The sequence below is a fragment of the Hemitrygon akajei genome, chromosome 8 (genome assembly GCF_048418815.1).
Source record: "Hemitrygon akajei chromosome 8, sHemAka1.3, whole genome shotgun sequence".
Classification (NCBI taxonomy): domain Eukaryota; kingdom Metazoa; phylum Chordata; class Chondrichthyes; order Myliobatiformes; family Dasyatidae; genus Hemitrygon; species Hemitrygon akajei.
In genome coordinates, this window is record NC_133131.1 from 102981939 (window position 1) to 103007973 (window position 26035).

General features: G+C 38.9%; 1 protein-coding gene across 10 annotated transcripts in view; it reads left to right on the top strand.

Annotated features, from left to right (window-relative positions):
- Positions 1-26035, top strand: part of LOC140732123 (poly(rC)-binding protein 3) — a 199773-nt gene that overhangs the window by 128708 nt on the left and 45030 nt on the right. For 9 of the 10 annotated variants that reach the window (XM_073054301.1, XM_073054308.1, XM_073054306.1 and 6 more), the window contains one exon: positions 25492-25610. In XM_073054301.1, coding sequence (XP_072910402.1) covers positions 25533-25610 — 78 coding nt within the window. In that variant the 5' untranslated portion in view covers positions 25492-25532. Of the gene's footprint in view, positions 1-21340; positions 21380-25491; positions 25611-26035 lie in introns of those variants that run through there. The other variant, XM_073054303.1, reaches the window with a different exon arrangement.

The following is a 26035-nucleotide window of genomic DNA, read 5'->3' on the forward strand; positions in this document are numbered from 1 at the left end:
TGATGATGTGCTGTGTTTGGCTTATGCCAAACAGTGATTAGTCTGATGGTCGAAAAGCTCAATTTTGGTTTCAGACCATAGAACCTTCTTCCAGTTGACTTCAGAGTCTCCCTCCTGCCTTCTGGCAAACTCTAGCTGAGATTTCATGAGAACTTTTTTCAAAAACAGTTGCTTTCTCTTTGCCACTCTCCCATAAAACTAGTGAAGCACACAGTCAACAGTTGTTGTATGCGCAGTTTTTCCCATCTCAGCCACTGAAGTTTGTAACTCCTCCAGAGTTGTCATAGATCTCTTGGTGGCCTCGCTCACTAGTCCCTTCTTGCATGGTCACTTGCATTGTTTTTGAGGATGGCCTGGTCTAAGTAGATTTACAGCTGTGTCGTATTCATTCCATTTCTTGATGATTGACTTAACTGTACTCCAAGGGATATTCAGTGACTTCAAAATTTTCTTGTATCTATTCCTAACATGCTTTTCAATAACCTTTTCACCAAGTTGTTGGGAGTATTCTTTTTATCTTCATGGTGTAGTTTTTGTTAGGAACCTGACTCACCAGTAGCTAGACCTTCCAGATGTAGGTTTATTTTTACTACAATCAATTGAAACACCCTGACTGCATACAGGTAATCTGCATTTAACTAATTATGTGACTTCTAAAACCAATTGGCTGCACCAGTGATGATTTGCTGTGTCATATTAATGGAGGTGAATACTTATGCAATCAATTATTTTGTGTTTTATCTTTGTAATTAATTTAGATCACTTTGTAGAGATCTGTTTTCAATTTGATACGAAAGAGTCTTTTTCTCGAAAGAGTCAAAAAAAGCCAAATTAAATCCACTGTGAAATAAAACATGAAAACTTTAGGGGTGGGGGGGGGGTGTGAATACTTTCTTCTTATAGGTACTGTACACTTGTTAATTGTGTTAGTTATATTTTGGATGCATTCTACCAAGGGAGCAATTATTTCAAAACATTGCTTAGTTTATTTTTTGTGTGCAAATAGTGAGGGTGCTGGGGCTGTGTGTGTTTCATGTGCTGTGGCTCAATGGTGAAATTTTATTCAGAAATAAAACAGCTTACAGGAGTTTGCAGAGAACAAGCAATGTACTGGATGATTTATTTAATGGTTATCATTGAACTTTACAATCCTCTTGTCTTTTTTTGAGTTAGTATGCTTGGCATCATTGTGAGGCACCCACCATGCATGTAACAGAGCAAGCAGCTGCTGAGTCATTCCATAAGACCATAGGAAGCAGGGCAGAATTAAGCTATTTGGCCCATCAAGTCTGCTCTGCCATTTCATAATGGCTGGTTCAGTTTTCCTCTCAGCCCCAATTCTTGCCCTTTCCCTGTATCCTTTCTCCTCTCAGCCCCAATTCTTGCCTTCTTCCTGTATCCTTTCTCCTCTCAGCCCCAATTCTTGCCTTCTCCCTGTATCCTTTCATGCCCTGATCACTTCTGCCTTAAATATACATAAAGACTTGGCCTCCACAGCTGCCTGAGGCACAGAATTCCACCAATTCACCACTTGTTGGCTGAAGAAGTTCTTCCTCATCTCTGTTCTAGAAGGACACCCCAATATACTGAGGCTGTGTCTTCTTGTCTTAGACTCCCCCACCATAGGAAACATCCTCTCCACATCCACTGAATCAAGGCCTTCCACCATTAGATAGGTTTCAATGAGGTCATCCCTCATTCTTAAGAATTCCTGTGAATTCAAGCCCAGAGCCATCAAACACCTTCCATGTGACAAGCCATTCAATCCTGGTATCATTTTTGTGAGCCATCTTTGAACACTCTCTAGTGTCAGCACATCTTTTCTAAGATAAAGAGCCCAAACCTGCTCATAGTACTCCAAGTGAGGCCTCATCAGAGCTGTATAAAGTCTCAACATTAGGTCCTTCCTTTTATTTTCTAGTCTTCTTGAAAAGACTACTAACAACCCATTTGCCTTTCTCAACACAGGCTCAATCTCCAGGTTAACCTTTAGGGAGTCCTACACAAGGACTCACAATTCCCTTTGTGCTTCAGTTTTTTTGTATTTTCTCTCCATTTAGAAAATAGTTAACCCTTTCATTTTTTTGCTGAAGTGCATGACCATACACTTCCCGAAACTATATTCCATCTGCCTCTTCTTATCCCATTCTGCTAATCTGTCTAAATCCTTCTGTAGCTTCTCTACTTCCTCAAAACTACCAGTCTCCCACTTATCTTCATATTACCTGCAAACTTTGCAAAAGAACCACCATTTCTATCATCCAAATCATTGACATATAATGTAAAAAGAATTGGTCCCATCACAGACCCCTGTGGAACGTCACTAGTCACTGGCAGCCAGTCAGAAAAGGCTCCCTTTATTCTCACTCTTTGCCTCCTGCCAATCAGCCTTGGCTTTATCCACGCCAGAATATTTTCTGTAATATCATGGGCTCATAGCTAGTTAAGCAGCCTCATGTGTGGTACTTTGTCAAAGTGTGGCCCTCTGAAAGTTCAAGTATACAATATCAACTGATTCTCCTTTGTCTATCCTGCTTGTTATTACTTTAAAGAATTCCAACAGATTTGTCAGGCAAGATTTTCCCTTGAGGAAACCATGCTGACTACGACCTGTTTTATCATGTGCCTCCAAGTATTCTGAGATCTCTTCCTCCAGTATCTTCCCAACCTCTGAGGTCAGACTAACTGGTTTATAATTTCCTTTTTTCTGCCTCTCTCCCTTCATGAAGAGTGGAGTGACATTTGAAATTTTCCATTCCTCTGAATCATTCCAGAATCTAGTGACTCTTGAAAGATCATTGCTAATGCCTCCAAAATTTCTTCAGTCACCTATTTCAGACCACTGGGTGTACACAATCTGGTCCAGATGACTTATCTACCTTCGAACCATTCCTTTCCCAAAAACCTTCTCTCTAGAAATGAAATCAGGGGTCAGACTTAATGACCCCAAACACCAGGAACTTTTACCATACCACTGGTGTCTTCCACAGTGAAGACTGATGCAAAATACTTTGTCAGTTTGTCCACCATTTCTTTGTGCCCCACTATTACCTCTCCAGCATCACTTCCAGTGGTCTGATATCTGCTCTTGCCTCCCTATTACACTTTATGTATCTGAAGCAACTTTTGGTATCCTCTTTAATATTATTGGCTAGCTTACTTTTGTATTCTCTCTTTATCTTCTTAATGTTTTTTTTAGATGCCTTCTGTTGGTTTTAAAAGCTTCCAAGTTTCCAAAAACTTCCCACTAATTTTTGCTCTATTATATGCCCTCTCTTTGGCATTTTTGTTGGCTTTGACTTCTCTTGCTGGCCATTGTTGTGTCACCTTGCTGTTAGAATACTTCTTCCTCTTCGGAATGTATATACCCTGTGCCTTCCAAATTGCTACCAGCTATTCCAGCCATTGCTGCTGTGCTGTCATCCCTGCCAGTGATCTTTTTCATTCAGTTCTGGCCAGCTCCTCTCTCATGCCTCTGTAATTCCCTTTAGTCCACTGTAATACTGATACATCTGACTTTAGCTTCTCTTTCTCAAATTTCAGGGTGAATTTGATCATATTATCGTGTGGATAGTCAGAGGCTTTTTCCGAGGGCTGAAATGGTTGCCTTGAGGACACAGGTTTAAGGTGCTGGGGAGTAGGTACACCCTATCCTCGTTATATGTGGGGGATACATTCCTCGTAGTCGATGCATAATGTGAATAATTAATTAAATGAACAAAATAGGGATGCGTTCCAGAGGACTTCCTAAATATGTTTTATCTGTAATTTATTCACATTTTCATACCAATACGACACAAAAGCAGTACCACAAGGCACATTCGTATTATATTTAATCAATTTAAGGTAATATTCAATGTAATAAATCATAAAAAGTTATCATAATAGGGTGTATAGTACTCACCAACAGCGGCAGGTGTGTTCGCTCCGGGAGATGAGTGGTTGTTGTGGTGTCGGGCAGCTTTACATGGATAAAGTGGATGGTTATGGGTCATCAGGATTATCAAGCACAGCAAGGAGTGAAGGAAGACTCACAGAACTCTTAGAACTGCTGGCAGTAGATGACAACACCAGTTTGAAGAAAGTGGTGAGGGTTGTTTGCTTGGCAGCATTTTGTTTTTCAGCATAAGTTTGCTTGTAGGGAAGAAAGGTTAATGGCAGGGAAAGACTGAAATGCTGACTCCGTTCTAAACTTGGGTCCATGTCCATCGTCATTTATGCCAAGTGTTCCGACTTACACCATTCCCTCACCGTTGGTAAACTCCCTGGATTTTCAAAATAGTCTGTTGCTAGCAGCATCTGAGAGATAGTTTGCCGTAAAAAAAATGCCTTGAATGTGGATCACACCTTTTTCGAGTGGTTGAATCAGCGATGTTGTGTTAGGCGGCAGAAAACACACTGTTACGTTAGGAGGAATGCTGCCCAAATGTTTAGGATGGGCTGGCGCATTGGCAAGCAACAAAAGAACTTTAAAGGCAAGATTCTGTTCCCGGCAGTAGTGTCCCAGAGCTGTGTTACCTTTACCTGATGCCGCACTGTTTATAATTTCCAACTTTTTTTCAAGTGTTAAAGCGGTTTTCTGCCGCTCGGCTGATGGCTCAGGACATGACATCGGACGCTTAGGAGGCATAGTTAAATATTTCAAGCACAATATCATTGCACCATAAGCAGAACCAGCAGAAGTTTAAGAGCGCAATATTGCACATCCATACGTTGCCAAAACCAATGCGAGAGTGGCGGGAGTGAGACTGTGTGGTGCACCTGACTTGTATTGGCGGGAAAGTGGTGCTTCTCGTCCCAAAAGTGAGACTGTGAGACGTACACATGTGACTTGTATTGGCGGGAAAGCAGGGCTCCTCGCATAACTGTGAGTTTTGGACGCATATAGGGAGATGTTGATAGAAATGGGTTGCTCGCATAACTGTGAACCCGCATAGTCTGAAGATGCATAGAACAAGGATATGGTGGACAGAGGTTAGGGGTAAGTTTTTTACTCAGAGTGGTGAGTGCATGGAATGGGCTGCCAGCAATGGTGGTGGAGGTGGATACGATAGGATCTTTTAAGAGACTTTTGGATATGTACATGGAGCTTAGAAAAATAGAGGGCTATGGGTAAGCCTAGTAATTTCTATGGAAGGGAGATGTTCAGCACAACTTTGTGGGCCAAAGGGCTTGTATTGTGCTGTAGGTTTTCTATGTTTCTATATTATGATCACTTTCTCTTAAGGGTTCTTTTACTTCAAGCTCCCTAATCAATTCTGGTTCATTGCAGAACACCCAGACCAGAACAGCTGATTCCCTAGTCGCCTCAAACATGAGCTGCTCTAAAAAACCATTTCATTGGCACTCTAGAAACTCCCCCTCTTGGAATCCAGCACTAACCTGATTTTCCCAATCTACCTACGTATTGAAATCCCCCATGGCTATTGTAACATTGCCCTTTTGGCATGCATTTTCTATCTCCCATTGTAATTTGTAGACCACATCCTTCGTACTGTTTGGGGGTCTGTATACATTAGTGTCTTATTACCTTGTAGTTCCTTAGCTCTATCCACAATGATTCAACACCTTCCGGCCCTATGTCTCCTCTTTCTAATGATTTGATTACATTTTTTTTTAACCAAAAGAGCAATGCCACCCCCTCTGCCTTCCTTTCTGTCCTTTCGACGCAGTGTATATCCTTGGACATTAAGCTCCTAGCTATAATCTTCTTTCAGCCATGATTCAATGTTGCCTCTAACATCATACCTGCCAGTCTGCAACTGTGCTACAAGTTCATCTATCTTACTCACTTTCCATGGAAGAGAGCCCAATGATCCAAAAATCTTATGCCCTTCCTTCCAAACAAATTCCTTAGTTTAAACTGTATTAAACTGTATTAATACATGTAAATTCCTACATGTATTAAACTGTATAGTCTTGCTAGTTCTGGCTTCATGAGCACGTGGCACGGGTAGCATTACTGAGATCACAACCCTGGAGGTCCTGCCCTTTAACTTAGCACCTACTTCCCTGAACTCCCTATGTAGAACCTCCTTACTGGTCCTACCCATATCATTGGTACGTACATGACCACGACTTCTGGCCAATTAAGAATGCTGAGGACTCAAACTGAGGTATCCTGGACCCTGGCTCCTGGGAGGCAACATCATACCATCTGGGAACCTCATTGTTGCCCACAGAACCTCCTGTTCGTTCCCCTACCTAACAAATCCCCTATCACCACAGCATGCCTCCTCTCGCTCCTTCTCTTTTGAGTCACTGAAGCAGACGCTTTGTCAGAGACCTGTTACTTTTCTCCGTTAGTCCAACTGCTTTGACAGTATCCAAAGTGATATACCTTTTGTTGAGGGGAGTGGCCACAGGGGTACTTTGAACTGGCTCCTTAACCCCTTTTCCCTTACTCACTGTCACCCAGTTTCCTGTGTCCTGCACCTTGGGTGCAACTATCTCTTTATATGCCCTATCTATCACTCGTTCAGCCTTCTGAATGATCTGGAGATCACCCAGTTCCAGCTCCAACACCTTAACATGGATTGTTAGAAGCTGCAGCTGGATGCATTTCTCACAGTTGTAGTCGTCAGGAACACTGGAGGTCTCCCTGCCTTCCCACATCCTGGAAGAGGAGCATTCCTCTAACCTGCCTGACATCTCTACTGTCCTAGCTGAGCAGATATACAGAAAGAAATGGGAAAAAAAACTTAACCTTGAGCTTTTCTTTCCTTTGCTTTTTCTGGCTGAAGCCTGGAAGAGCTAAAGCCTCAAAATGACCACTCTGACTCTGTCCACTCAGACGATGGCCGCTGCACTTGCCCCACCTTCTTTTAATTTGCACTTGCTAGTCAATCCCAGACACGGAATAGTTTCTGGTCAAAGCTCTTTCTCGCTGTTGCGATTTGCTGCTGCCTTTTTTATTAGGACAATGGGCTTAGTTGAAATACCCTCCTCTCAAAACTTCTGGTGTCCAGATTGGACGCTGCTCAAAGATCTTTTTTCCCCCTCTTTTTTCGTTCTGACAGCCCTGCATGGGAAGCTGGTCCAGAAGATTAAGTGACTTTACTATTTAGAATAAAATGGTCAATTGGATTCAATGTTGGCTTAGTGAGAGGAGCCTTAGAGGCTAGTGGTATGCTTCAGGGTTGGTGCCTTGTCATTGTTGTTAGTCATCTATATTAATCATTTAGATGTGGCAATCTCGACCAGCAAATTTTGTGATCACCCCAAGATTGGGGTTGTAGTCAACAGTGAGGGAGTCATCAAAGCCTGCAAAAGTGATCTGAGCTAGTTGGAAGAATGGGTGAAAAATGGCAGATGGAATTTAATGCAAATAAGTCTGTGGTATTGCAGTTTTGGATGACAAATCATGGTAAGACTTCCACAGTGAGTGATAGGGCATTGAGATGTGTGGTAGAACACTGAAGTTGTACAAGACATTGATGAGGGAAAATTTAGAGTATTATGTGCAGTTCTGGTTATCTACCAAGAGGAATGATATCAATAAGCTTGAAAACTGCAGAGAAAATTTACATGGATGTTAGTGCAACTTGAGGACCTTACTTGCAGGAATAGATTGAATAGTTTCAGACTTTATTCCCTGGAGTATTGGCGAATGAAGGGAGATCTTATAGAAGTTTCCAAAATTATGAGGGGTACAGATGCTAAATAAATGCTGGAAACCTGAGATACATTGATCAGAGAGGTATTGAGGGTTGTGGGACCAGGCCACCAGGGACATGTCAGGCCAAAGGACCTGTTTCTGTGCTCTCTGACTCCAGAAGTAATAAAACTACTACAGACCCAGGTTATGACATTTAAAAAAGGAAGAGAAAAATTCTACAGTAATATTCTATTTTACATTTAATATCTCCTCCTAATTTAATATTAAAGGTAAGACACGGTATAACTGTAGAGTTTTTTAGTAGTTTGAGATAAAAACTGCCAAGAGGAGATTTATAAAGAAAAAAATGTGCAAAATGTTGCCAGTACTAACAACATTGTATTTATAACAACAAATCACATAATTTCTATAATATTTTAATTCTTATGGTTCAGTTTTGTGCTTTAATGCTGCATATCACTCCTGCTTTTCTTTGGCAGGTTGTTATATATCAAGATAACCATGTTAGCATGCAATTTTCCAAACCAATCATTTCCTATTGCTCATACCAGCTAACCAACCGAATGGTGGCTTCTGTCACTTATTTGATAAACAAATAAGTAAATATAGTAAATACAGTAAACACTTATTCTATAAGTAAATGCATAGGCAGAATATAATTGTACAGAATTTCCCATACAATGAATTTCCATTTGAGTAAAGATTCTGAGAAACATGCATTTTACAAAGCAGGAGGGAGGAAACTTAGTGGGCAAAAGAGATGTCTGCAATGCAGGTTCAGTGAAGACATTTTATTCTTGAAATTTTAAAATTGTACAGATTGTCACAATAGTTTTGTTTGCAGATTCTTATTCTTAGAAATAAAAAAAAGTTGTAAATAGTGAGGTCTGAAAATATTTGTAGAGAATGAAACAGCATTAACATTTCTGGTCAATGACTTTATCAGAATTTTGATGAAAAGTCATTAACCTGAGAAGTTGATCAAAGTCACCGGAGAGACCCTGAAGCTGGTGATATAGAAGTCATTATTCATCATGATAAACAGACATTCTCACAGAGACACTCTTGATAAAGGCTCACAAACCCAAAGGTACATCACTTTTTTATACCCTTAAGATCAAAGGTAACAGCAGGTGATCCTACACAACTTCAGTGGTTTCAGTAACATTGTTTACTTCAGTACTTTGGTATGGAAAATTGTTCCTTTGAGATATATTCCTTGGAAACATATTGTAGTTGATAAGACACCTCTGAAGGTCCAGATACCTTTGGGAGAAATTAATTAATACAAATATTCTAAAACTTTTTGTAGACGGAGGGCCTGTCACAGAACTATTGTATATTCACAAAAACTATTGATTGCCTATACCTGTGACTATGTTTGCTACGCTAATGCTGCAAATAATTTAGCCATGCAAGCCAGTTAACACAACCCTATTGTTTTAACGTTTGACTGTTGCATCTCCTAGTCTATGGAGCAGCCTGTGCTGTTAATTTCAATTTACTGATTGCAATTTACAAACAAAAAACTGAAGGTTAATTGCAAGCTTCCTGAACATAACTTATACTAACAACGAGAGCTGAAGCCTGGTTCCTGTTTGAATGAATCTCTGCTACCAAGAGCGTCTCGTGAGAATCCTGTTTGTTGTGATGAATAAAGACATCAGTATCAGCAGCTTCAGTGTCTCTCTGATGACTTCAATCACCATCACAACAGTTGATTTTTCTCCAGAGATGCCTGAAGTGGTGAGTTATTTCCACTGTTTTTTGTTTTATTTCAGACTTCCGTTGCCTGCAATATTTTGCTTGGATCTTATTACCTTAATGATTAAATGCTTATAGATGATTCTCAAGCTGGCTGGAATACAACATATGCATTGAGAGTTCGATTGACTGATAAAAGGAATTTATATAATTCACTTAACTTTGACCTGTATGAATATAGCAGCATTGGATAGTCAAACTTAGCAGCTGGTGATAAGCGTATTTTAATTTAATGATAGTGAATTATCACTATCATGTGTGATGGTATTATTGTGAAACTCTTAACCTTTTCTCAACATATAATACTTCTGGGTTTGCAGCCGTTGTTTTAGAGCTCCAGCTAAGTTTCTCTATAGAGCAATTTAATTTAAAATTTGTGGCCACCACCACTATCCAATCACGTTGGAGCATCTTTACAACTCCGCATGAGAACCTAATTTTAAAACTGTTCATTTATAAACATGTTTCATTTATTTTCCTTCGCTAAACATGTAGATTAACTCATCCTTCACATTTAGACAAGCTTTCTATCAGCAAACGAGAAGTAAAGGGTAATTACTTATAAGTGTTTCATGACATGATACTTTATTTTAGTCTCTAAAATAATTGCTTTCTTTGCCTTTTAAGGTTTTATGTTTTGCTGATCTGATTAGTAAATTGCCTTTATAAATTAATGCCAAGCATTTCTCGCCTTTTTCACAAAGACTTCACCAGAGAGCACTTACTCTTGGGGTACTATAGTTGTGTAGTGGTTAACACAATGCTATTACTTCTCGGGATGTTGGAATTTGTAGTTCAGTCCTGGCACCCTCTGTGAGGAGTTTGTACATCCTCCCTATGGAATGTGGGGGTTTCCTCCAGGTGCTCTGGTTCCCTTCCACAGTCCAAAGACATACCCATTACTAAGTTAATTAGTCAATATAAATTGCCCTATCATTAAGCTAGGGTTAAATTTGGGTGGCTGGCGGTGCGACTCAAAGGGCCAGAAGGGCTTGTTCTGCACTTTATCACTAAATAAATAAATCAATCATTCATTTGAAAGGAGCTTGTTCTAGCAAATAAATGAACGACATGTCAGCAGAACAGTCTATCCAAATGTTGCAAGCTGGAAGTTAGTGATTTATTGAATAAATAAGATATGACTTTAGTTTCTTTTAGACTGAGCAAATAATAAAACATACAATTGTATTTATAAAACTGTTTACAACCCATGTTCTCAGTATTACTTTTTATTTGCACAGTTTATCTTCTTTTGCACATTGGTTATTTGTCCATCTTTGTTTATGTATAGTTATTTCATAAATTCTATTGTATTTATTTTTTCCCTGTAAATGCCTGCATGAAAATGAATCTCAAGGTAGTATATGGTAACATACAAAGTACACAGGGAAGAAAGTACATGAGCCTCAGGACTCACACCACCAGGTACAGGAACAATTATTACCCCTCAACCATCAGGCTCTTGAACCAAAGGGGATAACTTCACTCAACTTCACTTGTCCCATCATTGAAATGTTTCCACAACCAATGGACTCTCTTTCAAGCACTCTTCAGCTCATGTTCTCAGTATTTATTGCTTATTTATTATTATTATTTCTTTCTTTTTGTATTTGCACAGTATGTTGTCTTCTGCACACTGATTGAACACCCAAGTTGGTTTGATCTTTCATTGATTCTATTATGGTTATCATTCTATTATGGATTTATTGAGTATGCCCACAAGAAAATGAATCTCTGAGTTATACATGGTGACATATGTATACTTTAATAGTAAATCTACTTTAAACTTTGTACTTATAGGTACATTGAATTTTAGAACCTATTATTGTGAATGGTGCAGGTTACAATTTGGTGATGATTGCAATGGTGAAACTGAAGATCCTTTTTAGTCACATTAAGAACAATTGTAAGCTCATGTCTTTGTTACTATTTGCTATATGAATGTTGTCCTGTTAAACAGTCAATGTTCTTGGACTTGATGATCAGCACTCATGATGCTGAAATGTTGGTAAATGATAAAATAAATTTATGAGTTCACACTGACTTTTTCATCTCACATGATTAGGAATTCCTGTGCACCATCTGAGGTAAAGAAATGGTGCCATTGTGTTTTATTACTATTTATCTCCAGTGCAGTTTCTAATTCGCAAATTATTTTTTTCTACTCTAAATTAATTTATTACCAAGAGACAGCTGTATGTCCCAGATGTCCAGAATTCTCAAGTGCTCTTTTATAAGGGACCACTGCAGTTGCTGACATATTAATTTAGTCAGAGTCTTGTGCCTGCAGGGAGTTAAGTACTTTGCTGTCATCACCAATTTTTGTAACCATTTGCACTTGAAACAGTATTTTCTTGATAGTATCCGAGGGTGTACTCTTTCCGTGATGGATTCAGAATTTAGGCTTTAGTATTTGCTCCCAGGCTTTCTCAATATTTTAAATTGTTGGATTCCTGTTTAAAATTTGAGCAATATGAAGACCATGAGGAAAAATAGCGCAGTGAAGATAGAATTGATATGAATATCAGTTTTTGTGAAGAAGTTAAAAACTCAGTTCAGTGACCATTACAATCAGAGATTATGAACTTTCTTGCTCAGCCTGTGACAAAGGCGATAAGGATATCCCATAACACAGAAAAATAGCAGACATTTTGATGGGTAAACCACTGGAAACTGTTTCACTTCGCAACACTAGCCAGGTAAGGAAGTAGAGATGGCCAAGATAGATTATTAATGAATTCCAAAGTTAATCTGCAGATCAATTGCTGGAAGTACTCTTGATAAAGCTATTCAGATTTGCATGGAGCCGTGTGAATGTAGTCTCCCAGCAAGAAAATAGATGTGTGGTAATAGACAAATGCTGCAGAATGAAACAGGATGATGGATAACAGATCATTCTTTAAATACTATGTTTGGTTTGCTTGGTTGGAGAATGACATCTGTATTGAGAGTTTCAGAAGGCTAGAAAGATGAAAGAAGCAAATCAGATATGATTTTGTTTTTATTCATTGGCTGTGCTCTTCTTATCAATGCTTCAAATGGAATGTATAAGAGAGCCTGTCTTGAACTTAACATTCACAAGACAGAGATCCTCTGACAATCTGCCCGTCTGTACAACACTGCCCAATGACAAAGTTTCCAAGATGAGACCTGCAAATCAAGTCCATGCAAATCTCATATCTGTACTTCAGAACTATAACCCTCTACTAATCCAAGCAGGTACAGTATTTCCTACTCCACCTGTTCCCAGATTGTACTACTTTTCAATACTGAGGTGGCTGAATAGTAATTATCAAACTATCATTTTCTTGTCTTGTTAGAGTACCAGCCTATAATCCTGGTCTGTTAAAGGCTTCTGTATGTAGATTTATTGCTGCCTCTCTGATACATCTGATCAATGTGTATTAATGTGGGTTCAGTGCACCCCAATGTTTGAGAAAGTGTTTGGGTCTCCTCACTGCTCAAGACTGTAACCCTATCAAAAGCTGAGTATCTCAGTGTAAGGAACTCAGTTCACCCTATGCTTATGATTCTAATCCATAATATTAATGTAAAATATACATTTTTGCTTGCAACAGAAATCTTACCTGAAATATGCTCATACTTCTACCAGTAAAGTGCTTTAACTGTACTATCTTTATGCTGTCCTCTGTGCATCCATTTGGCAGCATTCAGCACTGCCGTTTCCATCTCATTATTGTACTGTATTTACTCCAATGGAACTCTTCCATGACCTTGATATGGAACAAAAGACTATGATCATAACTGTCAACTATTTTTTTATAGACTTGCACTCCTGTGATACAACCCTACTTAGTGGTAATTATTGAGTATGTATAATGCTGGGTTAATTTCTGCTACAGAATCTCATGTTGGTGTTGTATAATTGAATAATCTGAATGATGTTTGCTAATAGAATGAATTGCTTCATTTTCTTGGAGCATGATGTATGTCAAATGTGTCAAGCTGCTAACTGGTATGCAGAAAATAGTGCATGGTTTATCCATGGAAGTAATAGGTATTTTGCAAGCGTTGGCCATAAGTTACTCCATTTGGTGTGGACAATGTCATATTGGCAATATATTGATTTTTTTCACGCAAGACTATTCTGAATGTTGGAAGAATGTAGAATATGATGATTGTTGACTTAATAATATGTAAATTCAATATACTGTAAGTCAAGTTTCAGTTTACTACAAGAGTTTTCATTACCATGTTCTCTCAGACATGGGTGTTTTTCATTGTCCATTGGAGTTTTTCGTTGGAGTGGATCTTGAAAGGGAGAAAGGACATTACTAACAACACTTGCCTAATGGTTTAGATACTGCATGCAAACTTTCAGATGTATACCAATGGGAGCCATTTCAGTTGGATTATAGCCATACTGTTGGTTCCCATTAGCCATGAAGCTATTAGAATATATTTACTCTGTTTTGTGAAGGTCAGTTGTCCCATCAACATTTTAAATTCTATTACAACCTTAATCAATGCAGGCTATCACTCAACTAGGTTAGGACTGTATTCCTTAGCATACAGAGGATTGAGAGGAGATTTGATAGAGGTATACTAAATTATGGGGGGGGGGGGTATAGATAGGGTAAATGCAAGCAGGCTTTTTTCATTGAGGTTGGGTGGGACTACAACTAGAGATCATGGGTTAAGTTTGAAAGGTGAAAAGTTTAAGGGGAACATGAGTGGGAACTTCTTCACTCAGCAGGTCATGTGTGTGTAGAATGAGCCACCAGCACAGTGGTGCATACGAGCTTGATTTCACTGTTTAAGAGGTTTGGATATGTACATGGTTTGGTAGGGGTATGGAGAGTTATGGTCACGGTGCAGGTTGATGGAAATAGGCATTTTAAATCATTTCGGCATGGACTTGTTGGGCCAAAGGGCCTGTTTCTGTGCTGTACTTCTCTATTACTGTGACTCTATAAATACATGGTACCTGATTTTAATGCACAATACATAAATGTAACTTGCAGACATCTTTATTTTTGGGACCTTCAATTGCTCCTCAAATTACTTGTTAGCCACATTATGGTTGTTGATCAGTTGTGCTGCCCATCATTTTCCTGGCAGCAGCTGTTAAAGCAACTGGCCTGCGGTCCCCCGATTTTCCACCTTCTTTCTTTGAACTGAAAGAGCCCAAGGCTCTTCACCAGTGAGCTTCTTTTTATCGTAAGCTTGAAAGTGAGGATGTTCGATGATTATTCCAGAGTGTTCAGTACCATTTCACAACTCCTCAGCAGTGTGTATTTACATGTAACCATTAGGCTTTTGAACTGGCTTCACCACTACTCTGAACTGATTCTACAATCTACAGACTCACTTTCAAGGACCTTTTACCACTCATTTTCTTAGTTTTGTTTTTATTTGCAATTTGTCTTTTTTTACACATTTGTGTTTGTCTTCTTTGTTTATATATAGTTTCTGTAAAATTACTTTTTTCTCTTTTTTCCTGTAAATGCCTGCAAGAAAATGAATTTCAAGTTAGTATATGTTAACATATATAGTACGTATTTTAATAAGTTTACTTTGAACTTTGAAATAACATTCAGGCATAGGCTGATAAGTATAACTAACATTCCTACCACAAAATTGGCAGGCATTGACTAATTTCAGTAAGAGGAAATTCAATCATCCATTCATGACATTACCATCCTGTGGGTCACCATTGACTAGCTCCCTAATACTATGAAAGTAGGTCAGTGGTTGGACATCTTGTTCTTAATGACTCATCTCTTGACACTACATAGCATTCCCACAATCCACAAAGTACATCAGGAATGAGATAGAACATTCACTGTTTGCCTGGATAAGTGCAGCTCAAAACACTCTAGAAAGCTTTGTTATCTGTGCGTTTTTGATACAATGTCCACCACACTAAATATTTGTCTCTTCTTTTGGTGCACAGTATATGCACTATTCTATTATCGACAGAATACACAGCATTACTCTCCCGAGTTACTCTGGTAACACTTCTAAACTCCATCTACTCTGTGATCAAGAAGGGCAATGTCTCCAGGCACAGAGAGTTCCATCACCTGCAGGTTTTCTTCCATACTGCACATCATTCTGACTTGGAAATATATAGTTGTTCCCTCACTGTCGCTGGGTCTAAGTACCAGAACCCTTTCCCCAACAATTCCATAGAAATACCCATTGCATGAGGGTTTGCAGCAGTTCGAGGTGACTCACCATCTATTCTGGAGGCATTTGGGGATGGACCTCAATTGCTAGCCTTGCCAGCAATGTCCAGATTATGAAAAATGAACAAATGTATCAAAAGATTTTTTTATGTTTGAGCATTGGTCAGTTAATGTAACCAACTTAAATTTCAATGTACAAATTTGCAAAGTGGGTATCAACTTCTTCTCAGGGTGACAATGGCCAATCCCAGAGAACATCTATTTAAGGTGAGTGGAGGAGGAGATGTCAGAGGTAGTTTTTTCTTCACACAGCATAGTGTGTGCTTGGAATACACTGCTGGGTAGTGGAAACTGATATAATAGGGATATTTAAAAGGCTCGTTTACATGGATGTAAAAAATAGAGGGTAATCGGCTGTGAAAGGAGTGAAAGGTTAGATTGATTGTGGTGTTGTTTGATATAAATTGGAAGAACATTGTTGGCGTAGGGCCTGTACTGTGTTGCACTGTTCTATGTTCAAAGACTGTTTATTAGCAGAAAGGAAGCATCAGGGCTAATTATTAGTACACAATGGAATGCAAAGGAACTTTCCTGCCCTGGCAGTTAAGGGATGCCACACCCTCTCCCCACCATTGTCTTTCATGCTGATTTGGAGAACAAAGCACTTACTATTTGATGTGGTTCACAATCTGAAGAGTAATTACTATCAAAGATTCTGACATAAAGTGCAGGAGGTCAGCTAACTAGCTCCTGTGCTGAGGGCTTTTTTAACACCACTGTCAGCCACAGTGCAGATGGCACTAAGTTACTCTAATGGTAAGTGGATTTGAGCACAACTTTCTGTGCTGCCTTCACTGAATCTAGAGTTACGGATTAATCATACGGGTTCCATCATAGTCCTATTCCCTCCTTCCATGTTTTAACAAACTTGAAAGCAGAGGAGGTGCAGATTTACAATGAGAAAGAATAAGGTATTCATTATTTCAGTGATATTTGAGTAATAGTTAAAATATATTGTTTGATTAAGCATTCTTTGTTTCTTCGCGTAATTCATTAAGTAAGTACATGAATGCCTACGTCATTACACCACCACCTCACTAAAGAAGAAGCTAAGTACACAAGTAGCTCCAGGCTCCTGTGGTTTTCATTCTATTAGTTTCAGAGTTACAAAAAATAACAATGGTGATGAGGAAGTTTTAAAATTAACCCAAGACAAAACACTTACCTGTTGAAGCACAGCAAGATGTTAGAGTTAAAATAGGTGCATCATGCTTTTCTTTGGAAGGGGGAGAGAGATGGTTAAGTTTAAAAAAACAAAGCCAGAAAAGGGACAAAATTCATGTGTTCGTAAAGAATGAGTATTGGATGATAATAATAACCAATAAATAAAAAGCAGAAATGGCTGGCTACATCGGAAAGATGTAGAAAGAGTTCAATTCCACAACAGATAACTGGATGATGTATGCAGAGCGAATTGAGCAATATTTTGAAACAAATGAAATAGCCAATAAAAAGTGAATGCCAGTGTTACTGAGTGCAATAGGTGGGGAAAAAAATATACAGTTTGCTTAGAAGTTTAACTGCTCCAATCAAACCAGCTGAAATGAACTTTGCTGATATTGTGAATGTACTGCGAGAACGTTTAGAACCAAAACCATTGTTGATTGCATAAATCTTTAGGTTTCAATAGTGGAATCAAAAGGAAGGGGAGTCCATTGCAGCTTACTTGGCTGAATTGAAGAAATTGAGCATTGTTTGATCAGTAATGGACAATGATACACTGAACTTTTGTTTAGTTAGTGAAATCTTACAATAAAGCATTCATAAACGGCTCCTAACCAAAGCACAACTCACATTTAAAAGTGCAGTTGAATTCACTATCAATGGAAACAGCAACCAGAGACACAATTGAGTTGCAGTCAGGAATGAAAGTGAGCATGAGCAAAATTGCAACATCTAAACAGAAACTTGCCTGGCTGAATAAATTGTCTTACCGTTCTGGCAGGGGGGTCACATACACCAGACCAATGCAGGTTTAAAGGTAAAACTTACAGAAAATACAACAAAATAGGACACGTACAAAGAGCATGTCCAGCAGACAAAAATAAACGGACTGCAGAAGGAAGAGAAAAAGATGAAAAGTCAAGTTGCAGTTTCAAAAGGAGCACTTATTTACAAACTGTTGATGAAAAATCTGTTAATGATGAGAATAATGCAGGACTGAATCCTTGAGATTTACTATGTGAAAACTAACAGGATCCAAGCCGTAGGCCTTGCACGATAAGTGAATGGCAAATTAACTAAAATGTAATTGAACACTGGCTCATCTGCTGCAGTCTGTCCACAAAATGAGCTTGAATGGCATTTCAAAGATACTGAACTGAAGACTGCAGATATCCAACTAAGAACTTATTATGAAAAAAAGGTGATTCCTGTGGGAATGATATTCGTAACAGTCAAACATAGCAACCAACATGCAACATTTTGCTTGTACAGTATGTGGTAAGAACTGGAGGGCCAGCATTGTGAAGTCGTAATTGGCTGAGACAACTATAACCTGATTGCTGATCCTTCCACTATTTGCATGCCACATCCAGTCAGCTGAAAGTGAATTAAGAAAACTACTGGATGATGCCACAGCAGTGGGAAACTGAAACATATCACGCGTAAAATAGTGTTAAGTGAAAATGCCGCACCCAACTTTTACAAAGCCCATCCAGTTCCTCTTACCATCAGTGATTAATCACTGAGCTAGATTGCATGGAGGCTGAAGGAATTCTTTCCAGGGTTGAGTGGAGCCCATGGGCAAAGCCAGTGGCCCCAGCAGCTAGGATGATGGCTCTCTCAGGATCTGTGGTGATTTTAAAGGCATCAGAAACCCAATACTGAAAACAAATCAATACCCTCTGCCCAGGATAGAGGATATCTTTGCAAATCTTTCTGGAGGTAAACACTTCAGCAACGTGTACTAGCTGAGTCCTACCTACAAATGGGGATGGAAGAAGTGTCCAATGTCTTTCTTACCATAAATACTCACAAATGGTTATTTTGCTATATTAGGCTTATTTTTGGAGTAGCATTCTGTCAGAAAGCTATGGATCAGGTGCTGCAAAGTTGTCCAGGAACTCAGTGTTACTTGGATGACATCATTTTTACCAATGAGGATGACAAGGAACATCTTCAGAATCTCAAGACAGTTTAAAAAATATTACAAGATGAGAAAATTCAAGCAGTGGTGGATGCCCCAAGGCCAAAGCATGTGCCACAGTTGTGATCCTTTTCAGCATTTGTCAATTACTCTAACAGGTTCCTGTCAAACCTGGCTACTGTGCTCTATCCCTTGAACTCATTACTGCAGAGTAAACCCTAAGATATGGCAATGTACAAAGCTGTGCGAGGTAGCTTTCCAAAACATAAAGGAAATGGTGACGTCAGACACTGTATCATATATTACGATCCACACCATCCAGTGGAACTTGCCTTTGATGCCTCACCTTTTATGGTATAGGTGCAGTCGTGTTATGCATTTTGGTAGTGAATGCCCCGTAGCCTTTGCATCACATTTCCCTACCACTACAAAGAAAGTATACATGGATTGACAGACAGGCCTTGAGTCTGGTTTGGGGTGTAAAACGTTTCAACCAGTGCTTGTATAAGAGAGAGCTTACCCTCATTATTGATTATCAACCACAAGGGTCCATTTTCAATCCACAGCAGGGTGTTCCACTAACAGCAGCACAAATGCAGAGATGGGCTCTGTTTCTTGAAGGACACAGTTACAAAATCAAATTCTAGCGGACAAGTAGTCATGGAAATGCTTATAGATTGTCGTGTTTACCGTTGGAAAAGGAAATAACTGAAATATTTACAGAAAGGGACACTCCTTTTGACGTATTTTCCCTAATGCAAATCGAAAATCTCTCTATTATGGCAGAGATGATCCAAAGGGAAACCAGATAAGATCCCACACTGTCTCAGGTCAAAATGGCTGGAATATGCAGCAGAAGTTCCATTCCCCTGATTAGGCATTCTTTCTTGTTTACATAATTTATTATGGGTATGTATGTAAGAAGTATGTGAATGGCATTCGTTACTACATCACCCCATCATATCTGAACACCTCAATAAAGAAGAAACTCAGAATGCGAGTACCCCCAGGCTCACGTGTTTTTCTTTTGATTAGGTTTGGAGTTAGAAAATAATTCAGTTTGTTTTACCTAGTTTCTCAAACCAGTCAATCAAACCTTATTCACTGCTGACAGTTTAGCAGAAAACTTCACTTAAAATATAATTAAGGAAGCCAATGCATTATTTCAATACTTTACAGAGTTTTTGTAATATCTCAAGTTTATATTGTGCCTTTCACACTAGAATGTTATAAAAAACAAAAATATATATGGTACTTTACACTGTTTAGGGCTGCATTTGGAACCAAACAGGTCAGAATTACAATACAGTGCATACAAAATTATTCACCCCCTCACTGAAAGTTTTCATGTTTTGACACTGATCAACAGAAAAAGACTTTCGTGTCAAAGTGAAAACAGATCTCAACAAAGTGATTTAAATTTATTACAAATATAAGACACAAAATAATTCATTGACAAACCAAATCATCACTGGTGCAGCCATTTGGTTTTTGAAGTCACATGATTCATTTAATGGCGATCACCTGTGTGCAGTCATTACATCTGTAAGGTCCAACAGCCGGTGAGTCAGTATCCTATCAAAAACCACACCATGAAGACAAAAGAACAGTCCAAATAGAGGAACACTTCCACCATATGACTGGAACTTGATGGAGTAAGAATGGTCAGTGGACATGAGGAGCAGGATAAGTACCCTTACTTACTTCAGCCACAAGTGCAAGGCAAAGCAAGGATTGTTTTGCCAGTAACTGTTAAGAGCATGGCACTTTTCCAAATAGCAATATTTTGCAGTTTGCCATCTGCTTTTGCATAAGACACATTGTTCCAAATGTATATTTAGTTGCTTCTCATGAAGGTAGCAGGTGTTGTGAGGATTGTAGAAGGAGTTGCCCTGGTGCATAACTCCTTCTGTGCATTACGTTGCCCATTCAGAAATCCGCAGGGATCATAATGAGGTTACCTTCGTTCTGCATTGACACCACTGTAATGAATGAAGATATTGCTAATTAGAGTTCATGGTATGGCTTCTGATAGTCATGTTTATAAAAGAAAATTCTGTTAAATACTAGAGAATAATGGTTCAATTTATTAAAAAACATATCACCAAACTGTTCTTTTGCTTTATGAGATACAGTAAAATAGAAATATAGTAAATCAATAAAAACATGTAATATCTGCACTAACGTCAACAATATTTCAGATTGGAACAACCATCTTGATACTATTTGAAAATCAGAATGTTACAGTATTTAATAGTGGTTGAGCTGGGATTTTCATTCAAAATGTCATATAAACTCAACCATATTGCGGTATGCAAATATCATTGAGGCATACTGTATATACAATATGCTGGAGGAACTCAGCAGGCCAGGCATCGTCTATGGAAAAGAGTACAGTTGACGTTTTGGGCTGAGACCCTTCGTCAACTTTACTCTTATCTATAGATGCTGCCTGACCTGCTGAGTTCCTCCAGCATATTCCATGTCTTGCTTGGATTTCCAACATCTGCAGATTTTCTCTTGTTTGTCGTTTAGGTACATGGCTGCTTTTACTTTTGTGGTGCTTTGTTTAACATCCATATCAATGAAAGACAGAGCCTTTAAAAAAAATAACATTGCTAATGAAACCCATTTAGTGTTAATTATTCATCTTCACAGGATATTTGAGAAGAAACGGGAAACATTGTCAGAGCATATGTAAGAAAATAGTTATTTCTGTGACTTTTGAGAATAATTAATCTGACAGGGTAGTTAGATGTAATTAAGAATATTTTGAGTTATAAAGGTCCATTAGGCTGATGAGACTTTCATTGTCTTTGAGATAACCGTTACCAATAATAATTAAAATTGAAAGTAATGCAGGATATAAAGCATGTGCTTGTGAAACTAAAAACTATTTGCTTTTTCTTATATAAATTAAATTTAAAGTTTACTTTAAATTAAATGCAGAAAGTTTATGAATTCTGTTTTAGTTTCATTGTTTCTTTTTTATTATTTACACCTCAAGAAAATGCTGTTAATTTTCATTTTAATGAATCCAGAGTATCCCTTTAAAATGGCAGCTTGCCTTAGAATTGGCAGTGCAAATTAAGCCTCAGGCCAGGCTGGCATTTAAGTCCACAGATCATAACATATAGGAGCAGAAGTAGGCCATTTGGCCCATTGAATCTATTCCACCATTCAATCATGGGCTGATCCAATTCTTCCAGTCATCCCCACTCCCCTCAAGACGTACAAAAGGCTGAATGAACTCAGCAGGTCGGGCAGCATCCATTGAAAGAAGCAGTCAACTTCTTTCAACGGATGCTGCCCGACCTGCTGAGTTCATCCAGCTTTTTTGTACGTCTTGATTTGACCACAGCATCTGCAGTGTCCTTTGTGTTTACTATCCCCACTCCCCTGCCTTCCCTCATACCCTTTGAACCTATCTATCTCTGCCTTAAATGCACCCAGTGACTTGGCCTCCACAGCCATTTGTGGCAACAAATTCCACAAATTTACCACCTTCTGAGTGAAGTAATTTCTTTGCATCTCAGTTCAAAATGGACATCCTTCAATCCTGAAGTCGTGCCCTCTTGTCCTAGGATCCCCTACCATGGGAAATAACTTTGCCATATCTAATCTGTTCAGGCCTTTTTAACATTTGGAATATTTCTATGAAATCCCCCTCATTCTCCTGAACTCCAGGGAATACAGCACAAGAACTGCCAGATGTTAGTCATACGGTAACACGTACAACAAGCTGGAGGAACTCAGCAGGTTGGGCAGCATCCAGGGAAGGGTCTCGGCCCGAAACGTTGACTGCTCGTTTCCAAGGATGCTGCCCGACCTGCTGAATTTCTCCAGCTTGTTGTACATGTTGGTTTGACCACAGCACCTGCAGTATACATTGTGTTTGTTATTCATACGGTAACCCTTTCATTCCTGGAATCATTCTCGTGAATCTTCTCTGAACCCTCTCCAACGTCAGTATATCCTTTCTAAGATAAGGAGTCCAAAACTGCATACAATACTCTTAAGTGTCATCTTTCGAGTGCCTTATAGAGCCTCAATGTCACATCCCTGCTCTTATATTCTATACCTCTAGAAATTAATGCCAACATTGCATTCACCTTCTTCACCATCAACTCCACCTGGAGGTTAACCTTTAGAGTATCCTGCACAAGGACTCCCAAGTCCCTTTGCATCTCTGCATTTTGAATTTTCTCCTCATCTGAATAAAAGTCTGCCCATTTATTTCTTCCACCAAAATGCATGACCATAAACTTTTCAATATTGTATTTCATTTGCCACTTCTTTGCCCATTCCCCTAAACCATCTAAGTCTCTCTGCAGGCTCTCTGTTAGCCATAAATCCATTAATCCCATAGTCCAAATCATTGACATACATCATAAAAAAGCAGTGGTCCCAACATCAACCACTGTGGAACTCCACTGGTCACTGGCAGCCAGCCAGAATAGGATCCCTTTATTCCCACTCTCTGCTTTCTGCCGATCAGCCAATGCTCCACCCATGCTAGTAACTTCCTTGTAATTCCATGGGCTCTTATCTCACTAAGCAGCCTCATGTGCGGTTCCTTGTCAAAGGCCTTCTGATGTGCAGTACACCACGTCTACTGCATCTCCTTTGTCTACCCTGCTTGTAATTTCCTCAAAAAATTGCAGTAGGTTAGTCAGGCAGGATTTTCCTTTCAAGAAACTGCGCTGGCTTTGGCCTATCTTGTCATATGCCTCCAGGTACTCCATAATCTCATCCCTAACAATCGATTCCAACAACTTCCCAACCACTGATGTCAGGCTAACAGGTCTATAGTTTTCTTTCTGCTGCCTCCTGCCCTTCTTAAATAGGGGAGTAACATTTGCAATTCTTTCGATTCTTGAAAGATCATTGTTAATGCTTCCGCAATCTCTCCAGCTACTTCCTTCAGAACCTGAGGGTGCATTCCATCAGGTCCAGGAGATTTATCTACCCTCAGACCATTAAGCTTCCTGAGCACCTTCTCAGTCGTAATTTTCACTGCACATACTTCACTTCCCTGACACTCTTCAATGTCCAGTGCACTGCAGATGTCTTCCACTGTGAAGACTGATGCAAAATGCGCATTCAGTTCCTCTGCCAACTCTGCATCTCTCATTATAATATCTCCAGTGTCATTTTCTATTAGTCCTATATCTACCCTTAACTCTCTTTTACCCTTTATATACTTAAAAAAGCTTTTAGTATCTTCTTTGATATTAGTCGTCAGCTTCCTTTCGTAATTCATCTTTTTCTTCCTAATGACCTTCTTAGTTTCCTCCTGCAAGTTTTTAAAAGCTTCCCAACCCTCTATCTTCCCACTAGCTTTGGCTGCCTTGTTTGCCCTCTCTGTTGCTTTTACTTTGGTTCTGACTTCACTTGTCAACCACGGTAGTGTCCTTCTTCCATTTGAGAATTTCTTCTTATTTGGAATATATCTGTCTTGCACTTTCCTCATTTTTTGCAGAATCTCCAGCCATTGCTGTTCTGCTGTCCTATTTGTCTCTTTCCAGTCAACTTTGGCCAGTTCCCCTCTCGTGCTATTAGAATTTACTTTATTCCACTGAAATACCGACACATTGGAATTTAGTTTCTCCTTCTCAAATTTCAAAGTGAACTCAATCATATTGTGATCACTGTTCCCTAAGGGTGACTTAACCTTAAGCTCTCTTATCACCTCCAGATCATTGCACAGCACCCAATCCAGCACAGCTGATTCCCTAGTGGGCTCAACAACAAGCTGTTCTAAAAAAGTTATCCCTTCGACATTCTACAAATTCTCTCTTGAGGTCCAGTACTGACCTGGTTTTCCCAATCCACTTTCATGTTAAAATCCCCAATGATTATCATTACATTGCCCTTTTGACACACCTTTTCTATCTGCTGTTGTAATTTGTAATCCACATTTAGCTTAGAATTGTATAGATTTGTGCCTTTTCACTCTGTAAATTGGATCAACTATAGTCCTGATTATTCTACATGCCATCATGAATGAAGTCATTTGTGAAGGAGAGGGCACAGAAGTAATCCTGGGGCACATACACAGTTCCATTAGTAGCTAAACTCATGGCTGCATCATCTATGTATTGAATAGAATAAACTCCAGGAATTTAATTAAATTGCTCTACTGTTATACAAGGGCACATAGTGTTTAACAGCTAGTGCTTGGATAATGCTTATGTTTTCATTCAAATGGGAAGTGTTGTTGTTAAGTTATTATTAACCTTTGACTTAAAAACATATCTTGTGTTCTAAAAATTGTATCTGTACTCATTAATAAGTTACTTTAAAGGTCCATACTTACATTTGTCCTTTGGAATAGAAATTTATATGTATATTTAAGGCAGAGGGTGATAGATTTTTGACTGGTCAGGGCAGGAAGGGATACAGGTCGAAGGCAAGAGATTGGGGCGAGGAAGAAAATTAGATCAGCAATGATTAAATGGCAAAGCAGGCGCAATGGGCCAAATGGCCTAATTCTACTCCTATTTCTTATGGTCTTATGGTCTAAATGAATAATAGATCGTAGAACCATAGAGCATTACAGCACAGAAACAAAGAATCAGGATTTTTTACAGTACAATTGTTAAGTTTATATATAAGGTTCTTCTGAACTGTTTTCTGTGCTCAATATTTCCACAAGTCTGGAAATGTAACAATTTTTCTTTGCTCAAAAGGTGCAAGCATCAGTAAGAAAATTATGACTTCCAGAAATTTAAAATGATAATCAAGTATCAACTAAAGTAACTGTTAAAATGAAATTTTGATCACTGAATTATCTTCTTTCTACACAGTTGCAGTATTTTCTCGTACTTTCACGAGTTGAAAGAGCAGAATGACTACATCAGACTCCAAGGTGGCTGAAGGGGGACTCAGTGTCACTCTTACTATTCGCCTACTCATGCATGGAAAGGTACAGTGTCATCAACAACTAATAGTCGTAAAAAGTTGAGAAAGCATAATATTTATGTTGACTTGAAATAATTAAATCTGTCCTCTTAGCAAAAGTAATTAAAGTTCTTAGTACCATATAGTTAGTGATGTGGAATAGGTGATAATGGAATGTAACATTTATTTAATGTCTTATTTTATGCATGATGTTCTGCAATAAATTTCTCATAAGAAGTTACTCCTGATGGTCAAGGAGTTTATCTAGTAAATAGTTGGACAATATAGACCAGTGAGGGCTCCCGATTTGATGTTGGATCTCAACTAACTGAAGAATTATTGTACAATGATTGCTCCAGTGCTATTTTAGGAAGGAGAAAATCAGCAGCAGTTCTTACTCCTGCAGATAGCAATTACCTTTGCTGTTTGCTAGACCCTGGCACTATTCCT